This window comes from Dromaius novaehollandiae, chromosome 1, assembly GCF_036370855.1.
Source record: "Dromaius novaehollandiae isolate bDroNov1 chromosome 1, bDroNov1.hap1, whole genome shotgun sequence".
NCBI classification, from domain to species: domain Eukaryota; kingdom Metazoa; phylum Chordata; class Aves; order Casuariiformes; family Dromaiidae; genus Dromaius; species Dromaius novaehollandiae.
The window spans coordinates 218,034,052-218,047,960 of record NC_088098.1 but is presented as its reverse complement, the minus strand read 5'-3'; the positions used below and the strand labels follow the sequence as shown (position 1 = coordinate 218,047,960).

Here is a 13,909-nt window from a genome sequence, read left to right as displayed (position 1 = left end):
AAATCAGAGAAATTCAAGTGCTAACTGCCTGCGCCTGCAAAGTCTCCACAACAGCCCAACCTGGCCCCAAACCCCCACGGGCAGCACGGAGGAACCGGCTGCGAGCGAGTTCGCGGTGCTACTCTCAGCCGTCCGGCACCGCCGGGAGCAGGGAGAAGCTCCGAGCCAGCGTTCAGCAGGTCAAGAACCGGCCCGGAGCCGCGAGCTGGCCGACGGAGGCAGCCTGGACTCCCGCAGCGCCAGCGGCTCCCGGGCGGCTGCTCGGCCCGGGGACCTTTAAGGCTCAGGCAGGGTCACCCGGTTGCGTGGCCGAGGGACGCGCGCGAGGACGGCGTGCGGCCGTGCCCGGTTCCCTGGTCCCCTCCTCCTGTGACCGCGCTGCAGCTTGCGCACAACAGAGCAGAGGAGACGGGCACCGGATGAACGTGTTTTATCTACTGTGGCAAAAAAAATAAAATAAAATAAAGGTCCAAACATGTAAAAATGAGGGGGAGGGTGTCAGAAGCCGGCAGATGCCGTGCAGAGCGTCACCCCCGCGGCGCGGCAGCAAGCCCTCCGGCGCGGCCCCCCTGTCCCCCCGGTGCCGGGCTGCCCACGGGAGAGGGCCCCCCAAGCAAGGGGGAGAAAGCCTGGGGGCAGCGCCGCAGCGGGGGCTATGCGGTGGCAATCGTCTTCTCGGTGATTAGTAGGAAACGGGGTGTATGTACAAGTTCTGTCGAGGCAAGGTGCCGCGGGGAGGGAGGGGAGGGAAAATAAAGACCAAAAGGGAAAAAAAAAGAAAAAGAAAAACACCCCAAACCCAACAGTGAAGCTGTGCCGCGGCAGGGCGGGCTCAGGGGATGCCAAACTGTACAACCAGTTCTTCTTTTGCATCGATGCGGATCTGTGAGAGCGCGCTGAAGGCGTAGGCAGCTATCCGGGACACCTGCGGGCAGAAGCGGAGCAGCTGGTGAGCGGCAGCCCCACGATCCCCCCAAATCCCACCCCGAGCTGCGACCCACAAGCTCCCGAGAGCAGGGGCTGCGTGGGAACGGCCCCAGGCACAGGGAGCTCCGCTCGCTCCTCGCCTGGGCAGGCCGGAGGGGCTTTTTCCCCCTGCGGAAAAGCCCCATCTCCGCCGATTTGCCCCAGGTGGGAGCGAGCCCGCGGCGTTCCGGACCTCACACCTGCACCCAGAGGGAAGCAAAATGGAGAAGGAAGCTCTCGGCACCGGCCCCCCCGTCACCCTGACCGCAGCACCCACCGCCTGTCACCACTTCCACCCCGTCCCCTCCCACCAGCCCCTTCCACGCCTGGAGGAGCCAAAGCTTTGCCTTTTCTGGGCCCGGCCACCTCCAGAGAAGAGGAGCGAGGATGCCACAGCTGGGTTGTGCTTTTCGGCGTCTCCTCCCGGCACGTCCCCTGCGTGCACCCAGCACAGCCCCGTTTCCCCCGGCGGCTTTGCTAGACAGCGAGTCAGACCCGCTCGGTGACAGAGGGCTGGGAAGAGACCTGGCTCCGGCGGGAGGCAGACCGCAGCCGCCAGGCAGCTGGGAGCAAAGTCTCGGGCCTGTAGTGTACTTAACGGACACGCCGGCAGCGCCTGCCCAGAGCAAGCATCGCCTGGCTGGAAGAGCGTTTCCCTGGCAGCTCTTTCCTCAAAGCACCAGGACTCCCCGGGAGCAGAGCCGGCTGCGTGCCGAGAACTACCACAGCTGCAAGGACTCCAGAGCAGCCGGCCCGCGCTGCCGGCACGCAGGCACCACGCTAGCGACGCGTGCCCGGGTTTGGCTCCCGGCGCAAACGGATCCTCACAGAGCTGCATAAAAGCTGGGATGTGGCAGCAGATGTGGAAACATCTGCCCACCCCGCGACTGCCGCCTCTCTGGGCGTCCCAGCACGTCTCACCGGCAGCTTCGGGAGGACTTAAGTCCGTTTTGTCTGCGCTTTTCTGGCAAGGCTGCACCCAGCTCAAGAAAGCAAGACTGACCTCCAGCAGCTATCAGGGCTCTCCGCCACAGCCAGGCTGTTGCGAGCAAGTTGGGAGAGTCCCAAAGATTCCCGGGAGCAGAGATGGCACCACTGCCGAAACGCAGAGGCCGCCGTGCCCACTGGTGCGGACTGGCCCATGGGCTGGAGCTGCCGGGGGCTCCCCCCTGCGCCACCCCTCCCCGAAGCTTTCCAGCGAGGCAGCTGGTGGCAGCTGTCCTGGATTCGACCTTCCCCGCGACCGCGCGTTTCGCTTTGCAAGTCATTCCTGCCGAGCCGCAGCAGGCGAGGGCAGCCGTCACGAGACGCCGGGTCACCCGCGCACACCCGGAGCTGGCAGGCGGCCCGCACCTCCGCAAGTACAACGTTCCCCAGGGCGGGGAGGGACGCGGGCACCGGAGACCTGCTCCCCGGGAGCGCTGGCCTCCGGCTCCTCACCTGCTGCAAGTCTGCGAAGGGGACGGGGTCGCTCGCTAGCACTTGGTGCGGCTGGTTGGTCAGAGACGGCAGCAGCGGGAGCTTCTTCCAGTGCGTCAGGTTGTTACTCAGCATGGCCAGGCGCGTGCTGCGGACGGGAGAGCAGGGCGAGCTCAGAGGCGGTGAGAGCGCCCGGCCCAGGGACACGCATGCGTCACCCTGCCCGGGGAGGGGAGCAGCGAGCAGGGAGGCCTTCGCCCTGCGCTTCCGCGGCCTCTCCGAGCTCAGCTCCGGGACGGGAGGGCTGCAGCGGCTGCAGGCCGTGCGCCTCACCTGTACTGCCGGGCTCTGTCCATGTACTCGTGCTGCTCCATTCCCTGGGAATCCGCCGCCGATACGTCGATGATGTTGCTGCGGGGAGACACAAGACAGCAGGTCCCGCGGCGCGGCTCTGCAGCGCGGGCGGGGAAGGCAGAGCGCTGCCTCACGCTCGCGCGCTGGCAGACGCGGTGCCGCCTGCAGCCAGAGATCCCGCTGGCACGGGGAAACCCGCAGCAGAGCCGCGGTGCCAAGTCCCTGCTGGCAGCAGCCTCCGGGCACGGCGCTGCTCGGGAGACCCTTCTCGGGGCCAGCCAGGAAAGCACCGCTTTAGGAGGGGACAAGCGGCTCCCTGCTCCCAGCGCTGGCAACGAGAGCACCCCAAAAGCAGGGGACCGGGCCCCTCCGGAGCAGGGCTGGCTCGTCACGCGACCCTGAAGGCCAAGGCCCATTTCGGAAGAGCCTCAAAAGGAGCAGGGGGAGGGAAACACTTCAGGAGGCTTCGGATCTCCCCCGAGCCGACGGTGTTCCCCCACCGGAGGCGGCACCGGCACGGGATCCCACCGCCCAGACGCGCTCCCCTGCCCACCGCGCTCCGGGTAGCTAAGCTCCAGGAGCTAGACGAGCTCGGACTTCATCACAGCACAGCGGCTGAGCTGCCGCGACCGTCTCGCTGCGCCGCACGCCCACGGCCGGCACGGGAAGCGGCCGGGGAAGGGGCGTCTCGCGCGGGCTTACATGGCCGTCTTGGCGAGGATGGAGGAGAGCATGGCCTGCTCGTCGGTGCGCGCTGACGGGAGGCTGTGGTAGCTCTGCTCCGCGCCATTCAACACCTTGTTGGGAGGGCTGGCGGCGGGCTCCAGCAGCCGCTTCGTCTCTTCTTCCTGCGGAAGAGGGAAGAGGAAGGTCAGCTCTGGCCTCGTCCCCTGCTCCACGCTGCCCCGGTGGCTTAGATCCCACGCGGCTGGGTGAGCCTCATCCCCGGCCCTCCACGTGCCAGAGGCTACCTCGTTTGGGCCAGGAGGACGCTCAGGTCCTCCAAGGTCTAACCCCAAAACAGCCCGGGGTCTGCCACGGTGACAACCTGGCTCCTCTCACCAAACGCTTGTGTTTTTTGCGGCAGCTGGATGCCAGACCTCGAGCCCACGCTGCCACAAACGTGCAGAGCACAGGCAGAAACGCACATCACGCTGTTTTCCCCGGCAGTGACCGCGGAGACGCGGCTCCTCTCCACCCGGCGCACCGCTCCGCGCGGACAGGCAGCCACGTGAGCGGCCATAGGCAGCCGGACGCTGCGCCACAGACGTGCCGGCTGCTCCAGCCACCCGACGGTAAACACAACCGGCTCTGCCCCACGGGGCCGGTTTGGGCTGCACCGAGCAGAGCGTTGGCCTGGATAACCTGTGCCAGGCACCGCCTGCGCCGAGCACTTGCCTCTCAGGCCAGGTAAACACAGGTCCCCCCGTGACGGAAGCACGCGCTCCTCCCGCCCGCCCGCGCCCCGGCTCCTCTGACCTGGATTTCTAATTCTAAAAGAATCGCAGCCAAAAATCAGCAGCCGGCCACTGCAGACAACAGCTACCGCCTCCACAGCCCTCCGCCGCGCTCCGGGGAGGAGAGGGGGGGAAACAAAACCACGGACCAAACAACCCCCCTGCTAGGAGCCGATAGGCAGCTACAGGGTTGGAGCAGCCGGGGGAGGAGGAACAGCACAAGATTTGCACCGCGGGAGACGCTCCCGCTCGGGCCGGGAGGTGGGAGACGTCGGCGCGGGTGTCCCCCCGCTCAGGGCACCCCGTTACCGACGGACCCGGCGCGTGAACAACTTCTCCATTTCGTGGTTTCACTTTAAATAGAGGCATTTCCCCAGGACTCGGGGGAAGGAAGAGCAGAGCCGAGGGCAGACGGGCCCAGCGCCAGCTGCCGCCGCAGTTACGGCCCCACTGCTCGCCAGCCTCTGCCTCCCGCGGGGTGGGCGAGCGGCCGCCGGGCCCCCCCAAGGCCTTGCTGGGCTGGCAAAGCTGCTCCCCGTCGGCACCGAGACGCGTTGCCACGACGGCTGGAGACACCTGCGGCTTCGGGCGCGTGTCCGGGGTCCAAAGCCGGCACCGAGCACGGGGACGGGGTCCCCAGAGCAGGGGTCCCGTCTCGCAGGCGGCCCGCTGGCTGCGTCAGGCCCTTCCACGTGCCCGAGCCCGCGCTCGCGGCCAGGCACGCTGCGGTGATTCAGCCGAGCACGGGGAAACATGACACCGAGATGACTACAGCCGGAGCAGCATCCTGCCACCGGCAGCAGGAGAAAGCAGCCCTGAGTCCGCAGGGCCAGACGCGGCGAGGGAGGGCAGAGGGATCCGGAGCCTCCGGAGCCCATCCGACGGCATCGACCCGCGGCGCGAGGAGGTTAACGCAGCCTCCCAGGGTCTCCCCGCTGCTCGGAGCGGGCTGCACGCCCGCAGCAAAACAAGGCAGCAATCCGCACCGCAGCGACAGCCTGGATTTAGCGCTGCGGGATGCAGCCGGAGCGGATCCGCAAGCTCCGGAATAGCATTGCAGACGAGCGGACGCTCCGCTAACGCCCGGCGCTGCCGGAGTCACGGCTCGGCGGCATCGGGGCAGCCTCAGCCCCGGAACCACGCCACGGCGCGCCGAGGGGTCTCGTCAAACGTGGACCCAAGAGGGCTCCTTCCGCGGCAAACCCGCGGCTCCAGCCGGACTGCTCCGCCCGTGCCGGGATGAGGCCAGGGGAGCGGCCGCATCCCTCACCTTCGGGGCGGCGGGACCCCAGACCTGCGTTTCCAGAAGGCTCCCTGCTAACGGGGCTTGGCAGCGCACTCGACCCACCTCCCTCCGGGGGAGGCTCGCGGCAGAAAACGCAGCCCGAGCCGGCCAGATTCCCTCCGGGATCTCAGGACCACAGAGCAACGGCACCCGCGTGTCCAAAGCCACTCGGGACCAGGACGCGGGACCGGGGGGCCGAGACCCCTCGGGTGGGACGGCCGCAGACTGCCCCGAGCTCGTGTTGCAGCCCAGCGGCAGATCCCCCCCCGCCCGGGGGCCAGGAACCTGGCGGTGCCCCAGCCTTCCCCAGCTGCCCCCCCCCGCCCCACAGAAGGGGTCCACCCCCCCCCAGCCCCAGGGCACCCCCAGGCCCGGAGCAGGGTGTCCCGGGGCACCGCAAGAGCCCAGCTCCGAAATCCCGCGACCTGCAGGGGCTTCCCCACCCGCCCTCGCCCCACGGGCGCTCTCATCTACCCCTCCTGCCTGCTGCCCCATTGCTCAGCCCCCCCGGCTGCCCCCCAACCATCCTGCCCCACTGCCATCCCTGACTCCCCTCTCCCCACATCCCCCCTGCCCCCCCCCACCCCACTGTCATCTACAGGTCTCTCAACACCCCCCAGCCCCACTATCACCCCCAGTTCCTCCTGACACCCCCCAGCCCCACTGTCACACCCCCAGCCCCACTGTCACACCTCAGCTTCCTCAACAACCCCCTAGCCCCACTGTCACCCCCTGCTCCCCCTGACACCCCCCTGCCCCACTCCCTCCAATCCCCTGCCCCACTGTCACCCGTGGCCCCCCAACACCCCCCCAGCCCTCCTCTCTCCAATCCCCTGCCCCACTGTCATACTCCCAGCTTCCCTGACACCCCCCAGCCCCACTCCCTTCAATTCCCTGCCCCACTGTCACACCCCCCAGCCCCTCCCTCCAATCCCCAGACCCCTTGCCAAACCCCCAACTCCACTGTCACACCCCCAACTCCCCCCTCCAATCCCCTGCCCCACTGTCACACCCCCAGCTCCCCCTGACACCCCCCAGCCCCACTCTTCCCAAACCACTGCCCCACTGCCACCCACCCAGCCCCACTCTTCCCAAACCACTGCCCCACCTCCAGCTCCTTCCTCAAACCCCTGCAGCCCCCCATCACCCCACTGTTGCCCCCCCGGCTCCCCCCTCACATCCCCCCCAGCCCTACTGCCGCCCCCAGCTCCTCTCCACCCCAGTCACTCTGCACAAACCCCTGACCCATTGTCACCCCCAGCTCCCCGCCCCCCAACACCCTGCCCCACTGTCACCCCTCCAGCTCCTCCCCACTGACATCCCCTCAGCCCCACTGTCACCCCTCCAGCTCCCCTCCCCCTAGCCCCACTGTCACCCCGCTGCTGCCACCCAGCTCCCCCCTCACATCCCCCCCAGCCCCACTGCCACCCCCAGCTCCTCACCCCCCATCTCCCTGCCCCACTGTCACCCCCCACAAACCCCTGCCCCACTGTCATCCCCACTGTTGCCCCCTGGCTCCCCCCTCACATCCCCCCCAGCCCCATTGCCACCCCCAGCTCTTCTCCCCACAGCTCCCTACGCCACTGTCACCCCCCACAAACCCCTGCCCCACTGTCGCCCCCAGCTCCCCAACGCCCTGCCCCACTGTCACCCCTTGGCTCCTCCTTCCGACACCCCCCAGCCCCACTGTCGCCCCCAGCTCCTCTCCCCCCACCTCCCTGCCCCACTGTCGCCCCACTGTCGCGGCCACCAACGCCCTGCCCCACTCTCGCCCCCGGCTCCTCCCCCCGACGCCCCCCCCAGCCCCACCGCCGCCCCCAGCTCCCCTCCCCAACGCCCCGCCCCACTGCCGCCCCCCGCCCCCGCCCCGGGCCCCACCTGGTCGGAGGCCTCGGCCTCGCTGCTGTAGCAGCACCCCATGGCGAGGCGCAGCAGGGCCGGGCCGGGCGCGGCGCCGCTACGGTGTCCGGCAGGGGCCCTGCCGCCCCGGTCACGTGAGCGCGGCGGCCGCGCGCCAGCAGCGCGCGGGGGGGGCGGGGGAGGAGCCGCCCCCCTCCCCCCGCCGCGGCCACCGCTTCCGGCCTCGTGACCCGCCATCCGGCCCTCCCCCGTCACGTGCTCGCGCGGGCCAATCGGAACGGAATCACGCCGCCAGGCTCCCCGAGACCCAGCTAAAGACACCGCCGTCACGTGACGGGGAGCCAATCGGCACGCGAGCGGGAGACCACGTGGTGGTGGGGTGCGCCGTGACGGGCGGGGCGCCTCCTCCTCCGCGGCCTGCTGCCGGCACGTGACCGCAGCGGCGCCCGGGGTGCGCGCGCCGAGCTCGCGCGTGGGCCCTGTCACGTGGGGCCCGCGCCAGCCTCGCGCGGGCGCCGCCGCGTGGGGGCGGGCGTAGCACGCGCGTGTGCGTGGTGACGCGTGTGCGCCGTCACGTGGGCCTGGGCGTTGCACGGGGGAGCGTGCACGTGCTGTGGGGGTGGGCATTGCACGTGGGTGTGCGCTCGTGGGTGTGCGCATTGCACGTGGGTGTGCGCTCGTGGGTGTGTGCGTCACTTGGGTGTGTGCATTGCACGTGGGTGCTCACGTGGGTGTGTGCATCACAGGTGTGCGTGACCTGGGTGTGTGCATTGCACGTGGGTGTGTTCTCGTGGGTGTGTGCATCACACGGGTGTGCGTGACCTGGGTGTGTGCATGGCACGTGGGTGTGCACGGTCACGTGGGTGTGCGCGTTGCACACGTATGGCCCACAGTTGTGCGTGGGTGCCCGCACTGCACCCGTGCTCATGGTCACCCGTGCGAGCGCTCCGCCGGGGTGTGCGTGGCCACGTGGGTGTGCGAGTTGCATGTGCCCGGCCACGCGGCGCCCACACTGCACACGCGCGTGCACGGTGCCGTGGGGGGGTGCGTGGCGCAGGCGCACGCTCGTGGGTGTGCAGGCGCTGTGCACGGGTGCAGGTTCCCGTGTGTGCACGCGCTGCTCACGGGTGCGTGGTCACGTGCAGGTGTGCGTTGCACACGCACCCCCCCAACAGGGCCCGAGCTCTCAGCACCCAGTGCTCCCAGTGCCTGCTGCTCCCAGTGCCCAGTGCTTCCAGTGCTCCCGGTGCTCCCAGCACCCATTTTTCCCAGTGCTTGGTGCTCCCAGCACCCAGTCTTCCCAGCGCCCAGTGCTCCTGGGGCCCCTTCCAGCCAGTGCTCCCAGTGCCTGGTGCTCCCGCTGCCCAGAGCTCCCAGTGCTCCCAGCGCCCCATGTCCCCAGTGCCTCCTGGTCCCAGTGCTCCCAGTGCTTGGTGCTCCTAGTGCTCCTGGCACCCAGTGCTCTGTGCTCCCAGCACCCGGTGCTCCCAGTGCTCCCAGCACCCAGTGCTCCCAGTGCGTAGTGCTCTCAGTGCCCCCAGCACCCAATGGTCGGTGCTCCCAGTGGTTGGTGCTCCCAGTGCCCCCAGCACCCAGTGGTCGGTGCTCCCAGTGCTCCCAGTGCTCCGTACTCCCAGCACTCCGCTCCAAGAGCTCGGTGACCCCAGCTCCGGGCTGGGGGTACCCGCGGGGGGGCCGGGCTGCGCCCCCGTCCCGGCTGCGTTGCTTCCTCGGCGGTTGTAGCTGCCAGCTGCTTGGTGCCGCTCTGCCCGGCCCGGGCCGGCGTGACGGCGGCCTCCCCCTGCCCCCCGCAGCTCCTCGTCCCCGCGGCCTTGAAGGTGACGGCAAGCGCCATCTCCGCGGGTGCTGCCCGGGCCGGGGGGCTCGTCGTCTCCTGGCTGAGGGGCCGGCAGCCGGGCGAGCGGGAGCTGCGGCAGCTGAGCCGGGCGGCCCGCGGGGCCGGGGGAGCCGCTTCCCTAAACCCTCCCGCCCGTGCCTGGCCTGCTGGCATCCTGCCCTCCGCTCCAGCGTCCATCCCGGCCGCTGCGGCCGTCCCCCAGCTCCCTCTCTGTCCCCCCAGTCCGGCCACTGTCCTTCCGCCGCCGGCATCCGCCGCCGGGCTCCTGCGGCCCTTCCCCGGCTCCTGCATCCACCTCTCCAGCGCCAGCACCCGTCTCCCACCTCCTGCACCCATTGCCCACCTTCTGCACCCATCTCCCTCCTCCTGCACCCGTCACCCACCCCCTGCACCCATCTCCTGCCTCCTGCACCTTCCCCAACCTCCTGCACCCGTCACCCACCTCCTGCACCCATCCCTCACCTCCTTCACCCCTCACCCACATCCTGCACCCCTCTCCCACCTCCTGCACCCATCACCCACCCCCTGCACCCATCTCCCACCCCCTGCACCCATCTCCTGCCTCCTGCACCCATCCCTCACCTCCTGCACCCATCTCCCACCTCCTGCACCCATCTCCCACCTCCTGCACCTTCTCCAACCTCCTGCACCCATCCCTCACCTCCTGCACCCGTCACCCACCCCCTGCACCTGTGTCCCTCCTCCTGCACCCATCTCCCACCTCCTGCACCCATCTCCTGCCTCCTGCACCCATCCCTCACCTCCTGCACCCATCTCCCACCCCCTGCACCCATCTCCCACCTCCTGCACCCATCCCTCACCTCCTGCACCCGTCACCCACCCCCTGCACCCGTCACCCACCTCCTGCACCCGTCACCCACCTCCTGCACCCATCACCCACCCCCTGCACCCATCTCCCGCCTCCTGCACCTGTGTCCCTCCTCCTGCACCCATCACCCACCCCCTGCACCCATCTCCCGCCTCCTGCACCTTCCCCAACCTCCTGCACCCATCCCTCACCTCCTGCACCCATCCCTCACCTCCTTCACCCCTCACCCACATCCTGCAGCCCTCTCCCACCCCCTGCACCCATCTCCCGCCTCCTGCACCTTCCCCAACCTCCTGCACCCATCCCTCACCTCCTTCACCCCTCACCCACATCCTGCAGCCCTCTCCCACCTCCTGCACCCGTCACCCACCTCCTGCACCCATCACCCACCCCCTGCACCCATCTCCCACCTCCTGCACCCATCTCCCACCCCCTGCACCCATCACCCACCTCCTGCACCTGTGTCCCTCCTCCTGCACCCATCTCCCACCCCCTGCACCCGTCTCCCACCCCCTGCACCCATCTCCCACCCCCTGCACCCATCTCCCACCTCCTGCACCTTCCCCAACCTCCTGCACCCGTCACCCACCTCCTGCACCCATCCCTCACCTCCTTCACCCCTCACCCACATCCTGCAGCCCTCTCCCACCTCCTGCACCCATCACCCACCTCCTGCACCTGTGTCCCTCCTCCTGCACCCATCACCCACCTCCTGCACCTGTGTCCCTCCTCCTGCACCCATCTCCCACCTCCTGCACCCGTGTCCCACCTCCTGCACCCATCACCCACCCCCTGCACCCATCTCCCACCCCCTGCACCTTCCCCAACCTGCTGCACCCATCCCTCACCTCCTGCACCCATCTCCCTCCTCCTGCACCCCTCACCCACCTCCTGCCCCATCTCCCACCTCCTGCACCCGTTGCCCACATCTTGCGCCCATCCCTCTTCTCCTGCACCCATCCCCGCATTGCCCCCAGCCCCCGCATCCCCCCCGGCCCCCGCGTCGCCCCGGCACCGGGTGCCCCTGCACGGAGGTAACCGGAGCCGGCGCCCGGCTGCGCCTGCGGCACCATCAATAATTGAGCAGGCAGCGGGGCTGCGCCGGGGCGGCGGGCGCTGGGGAGCCGGGGCTGGGGCGCGCGGCCCTGCTGCACCTGCCCCCCACGGCGCCCCACGGCACCCCACGGCGCCCCACGGCACCCCACGCCGCCCCGCGTCACCCCACGGGACGGGGCAGGTAGGAGCCGTCCCCGGCGCCCCACGGCACCCCGCGGCTGGGTGGCCCTGCCGCCACGCACGGCCTGCTGCAGCTGGGGCCCGGGTGTGGGGTGCAGGTGTGGGGTGCAGGGTGGGAGGTTGGGGGGCAGGGTGTGGGAGGTATGGGGGGCAGGGTGCCGGGTGGGAGGTGCTGGGTGCAGAGTGCACGGTGCGGGGGGCAGAGGGCAGGGTGCTGGGTGCAGGTGTGGGGCGGGAGGTGTGGGGGGCAGAGGGCAGGGTGGGAGGTGCTGGGTGCAGGGCGGGAGGTGTGGGGGGGGCAGAGGGCAGGGTGCACGGTGCTGGGTGCAGGGCGGGAGACGTGGGTGGCTGGGTGCAGGGTGCTGGGTGCAGGCACAGGCTTCACATTGCAGGGGGTGTGGAGAGGGGGCCAGGGCACCAGGCCAAGCTGCAGCATGTGGGGCGCAGGGTGCAGGATATGGGGCACAGGGTGCTGGGTGCAGGGCACAGGGTGCAGGCTGTGGGGTGCGAGGGGCTGTGTTGGACCGTGGCCTCCCTGGGGCTCCGGGATGGGGGGTCCCTGGGGCCGTGCGAGGGACGGGGTTTGCGAGAGCAGGGGTGGGGGGAGCGCACGCCCCGAGGGACCCCGCAAGCACCCTGCTCGGGGGGGTCCCAACCCCAGCCCCCACGGGCACGGGCACCCCGGGAGCGGCCTCTCCGCAGCGCTGCCGAGCGGGAGCCGCCATGGTGTCGGCAGCCATCGCGCTGGCCTTCCTGCCCTTGCTCGTGACGCTGCTGCTGCGCTACCGGCACTACGTGCTGCTGCTGTACCGGGCCGTGCTGCTGCGCTGGCTGCGCGACCGGCTGAGCGGGGTGCCGCGGGAGCAGCGCGCCTTCCAGTACGTGCTGGCGCACGCCGTGCCCGGCGACCCGCGGCACGTGCTGCTCGCCTTCGACCAGTGGGGCCACCGCCGCGAGCACCTCAGCAACCTGGGGCCCCGCAAGGGTGAGCGCCCCGCCGCCGGGCACGCGCGTGTGCAAGCACACGGCCGGCAGCAGCACGCCTGCACACGCGTACGCGTGCACGCACACGGCCGGCAGCAATATGTGCGTGCATATGTACACACGCACACAAACACGCTGCCAGCAGCAACACAGACGCATATATGCACTGCCAGCAGCACACGCATGCATACGCATACACGCACACACTGCCAGCAGCAACACGCGCCTGCCTGCACACGTATACACACACTGCCAGCAGCAATATATGCACATATATGTATACATGCACAAATGCACTGCCAGCAATACACACATGCCTGCACATGTATGCACACACACGCCTGCGCACGTATACATGCACACTGCCAGCAGCAATACACGCATGCACATGTATACACGTGCACACACACTGCCAGCAGCAATATGTACATGCACGCACACGTGTACACACACACAAACACACTGCCAGCAGCAATATGTACACACATGCACATGTATACATGCGCACACACACTGCCAGCAGCAATATGCACATGCATGCACACGTATACATGCATACAAACACACTGCCAGCAGCAATATGCACACACCTGCACACATACACACTACCAGCAGCAGTGCACACATGCCTGCACACATATACACACACACGACTGCCAGCAGCAGCACACACATGCCTGCACACATATGCATGCACACACTGCCAGCAGGAACACACGCCTTGCACACACTTGCACACACACGTGCTCACACGTACACCCCCCCGGCCCTGCCAGCGCCGTTCCCTTCCCTCACACCCCAAGCTGGGGCTGGTCAGAGACCCCACGCACTCATCTCACGCCAGGCTCTGGGCTGGGAGCTCGCAGCGGCCCTGGGGACGGGATGCTGGGGGCTGAGTGGGGGCAGCGGGCGCTGAGCGGCCCCCCGTCCCCCCCGGCCAGGCCGCATCGTGGAGCGGCTGGTGCAGGAGCGGGCGCCGCGGGCCGTGCTGGAGCTGGGCACCTACTGCGGCTACGGCACCGTGCTGCTGGCGCTGGGGCTGCCGCCGGGCGCCCGCCTCTACACCGTCGAGGCCGACCCCCAGCACGCCGCCGTCGCCGAGAAGGTCATTCGCCTGGCCGGCTTCGGCGAGGACACCGTGAGCGCGGGGAGGGGACGCCGGGTCCCTGCCGGCCCCTTTGCCGGGGCGCCGCGGGCGATGCCCCGCTCGGTGCCCCACGGCGCGGCCCTGACGGCCTCCCGCCCAGGTGGAGCTCATCGTGGGCCCCTCCGAGGAGGTGATCCCCCGGCTGAAGGAGCAGCACGGCCTGCTCAGGGCCGACTTCGTCCTCATGGACCACTGGAAGCGCCGCTACCTGCGCGACCTGCGGCTGCTGGAGACGCACGACCTGCTGGCCCCCGGCGCCACGGTGCTGGCCGACAACGTCATCTTCCCCGGGGCGCCCCACTTCCTGCAGTACGCCAAGACCTGCGGCCGCTACCGCTGCAAGGTGCACCGCACCAGCCTCGAGTACTTCCGCGCCATCCCCGACGGCATCGCCGAGCTCACCTACACCGGCCCGCGCTGAGCCCGGCGGCACCGGCCCCCCCGTCCCGCGAGGCTGCCGACCCCCCCGTGTAAAAGCAGTAAAATCGCACTTGCTGGCGCTCCGCGGCTGTTG

General features: G+C 69.4%; 2 protein-coding genes across 2 annotated transcripts; one reads left to right on the top strand and one right to left on the bottom strand.

The window, feature by feature from the left end:
- Nucleotides 1–415: 415 nt before the first annotated feature.
- On the bottom strand, nucleotides 416–7,536 carry LAMTOR1 (late endosomal/lysosomal adaptor, MAPK and MTOR activator 1). The gene is made up of 5 exons (XM_064505298.1): nucleotides 7,360–7,536; nucleotides 3,442–3,587; nucleotides 2,719–2,796; nucleotides 2,407–2,533; nucleotides 416–925 (listed from the first exon to the last, which is right to left on the bottom strand). Exons 1-5 carry the CDS (start codon nucleotides 7,399–7,401, stop codon nucleotides 833–835), a joined length of 486 nt encoding a protein of 161 aa, XP_064361368.1. The 5' UTR covers nucleotides 7,402–7,536; the 3' UTR covers nucleotides 416–832.
- A 3,445-nt stretch (nucleotides 7,537–10,981) lies between these two features.
- On the top strand, nucleotides 10,982–13,894 carry LOC112993984 (transmembrane O-methyltransferase homolog). The gene is made up of 4 exons (XM_064505297.1): nucleotides 10,982–11,265; nucleotides 11,967–12,249; nucleotides 13,190–13,386; nucleotides 13,496–13,894. The coding sequence occupies exons 2-4, from the start codon at nucleotides 11,988–11,990 to the stop codon at nucleotides 13,814–13,816; spliced, it is 780 nt and encodes a 259-aa protein (XP_064361367.1). The 5' UTR covers nucleotides 10,982–11,265; nucleotides 11,967–11,987; the 3' UTR covers nucleotides 13,817–13,894.
- The last annotated feature ends 15 nt before the right edge of the window (nucleotides 13,895–13,909 follow it).

Coding starts and splice junctions, on each gene's coding strand:
- LAMTOR1 (XM_064505298.1), bottom strand. CDS start 7,401: ATGGGGTGCTGCTACAGCAGCGAGGCCGAGGCCTCCGACCAG. Junction 2,534..2,718: donor GACAGAGCCCGGCAGTACAG/GTGAGGCGCACG, acceptor TCCCGTCCGCAG/CACGCGCCTGGCCATGCTGA. Junction 926..2,406: donor CCTTCGCAGACTTGCAGCAG/GTGAGGAGCCGG, acceptor TTCTGCCCGCAG/GTGTCCCGGATAGCTGCCTA.
- LOC112993984 (XM_064505297.1), top strand. CDS start 11,988: ATGGTGTCGGCAGCCATCGCGCTGGCCTTCCTGCCCTTGCTCGTGACG. Junction 12,250..13,189: donor CAACCTGGGGCCCCGCAAGG/GTGAGCGCCCCG, acceptor CCCCCCGGCCAG/GCCGCATCGTGGAGCGGCTG. Junction 13,387..13,495: donor CCGGCTTCGGCGAGGACACC/GTGAGCGCGGGG, acceptor CCTCCCGCCCAG/GTGGAGCTCATCGTGGGCCC.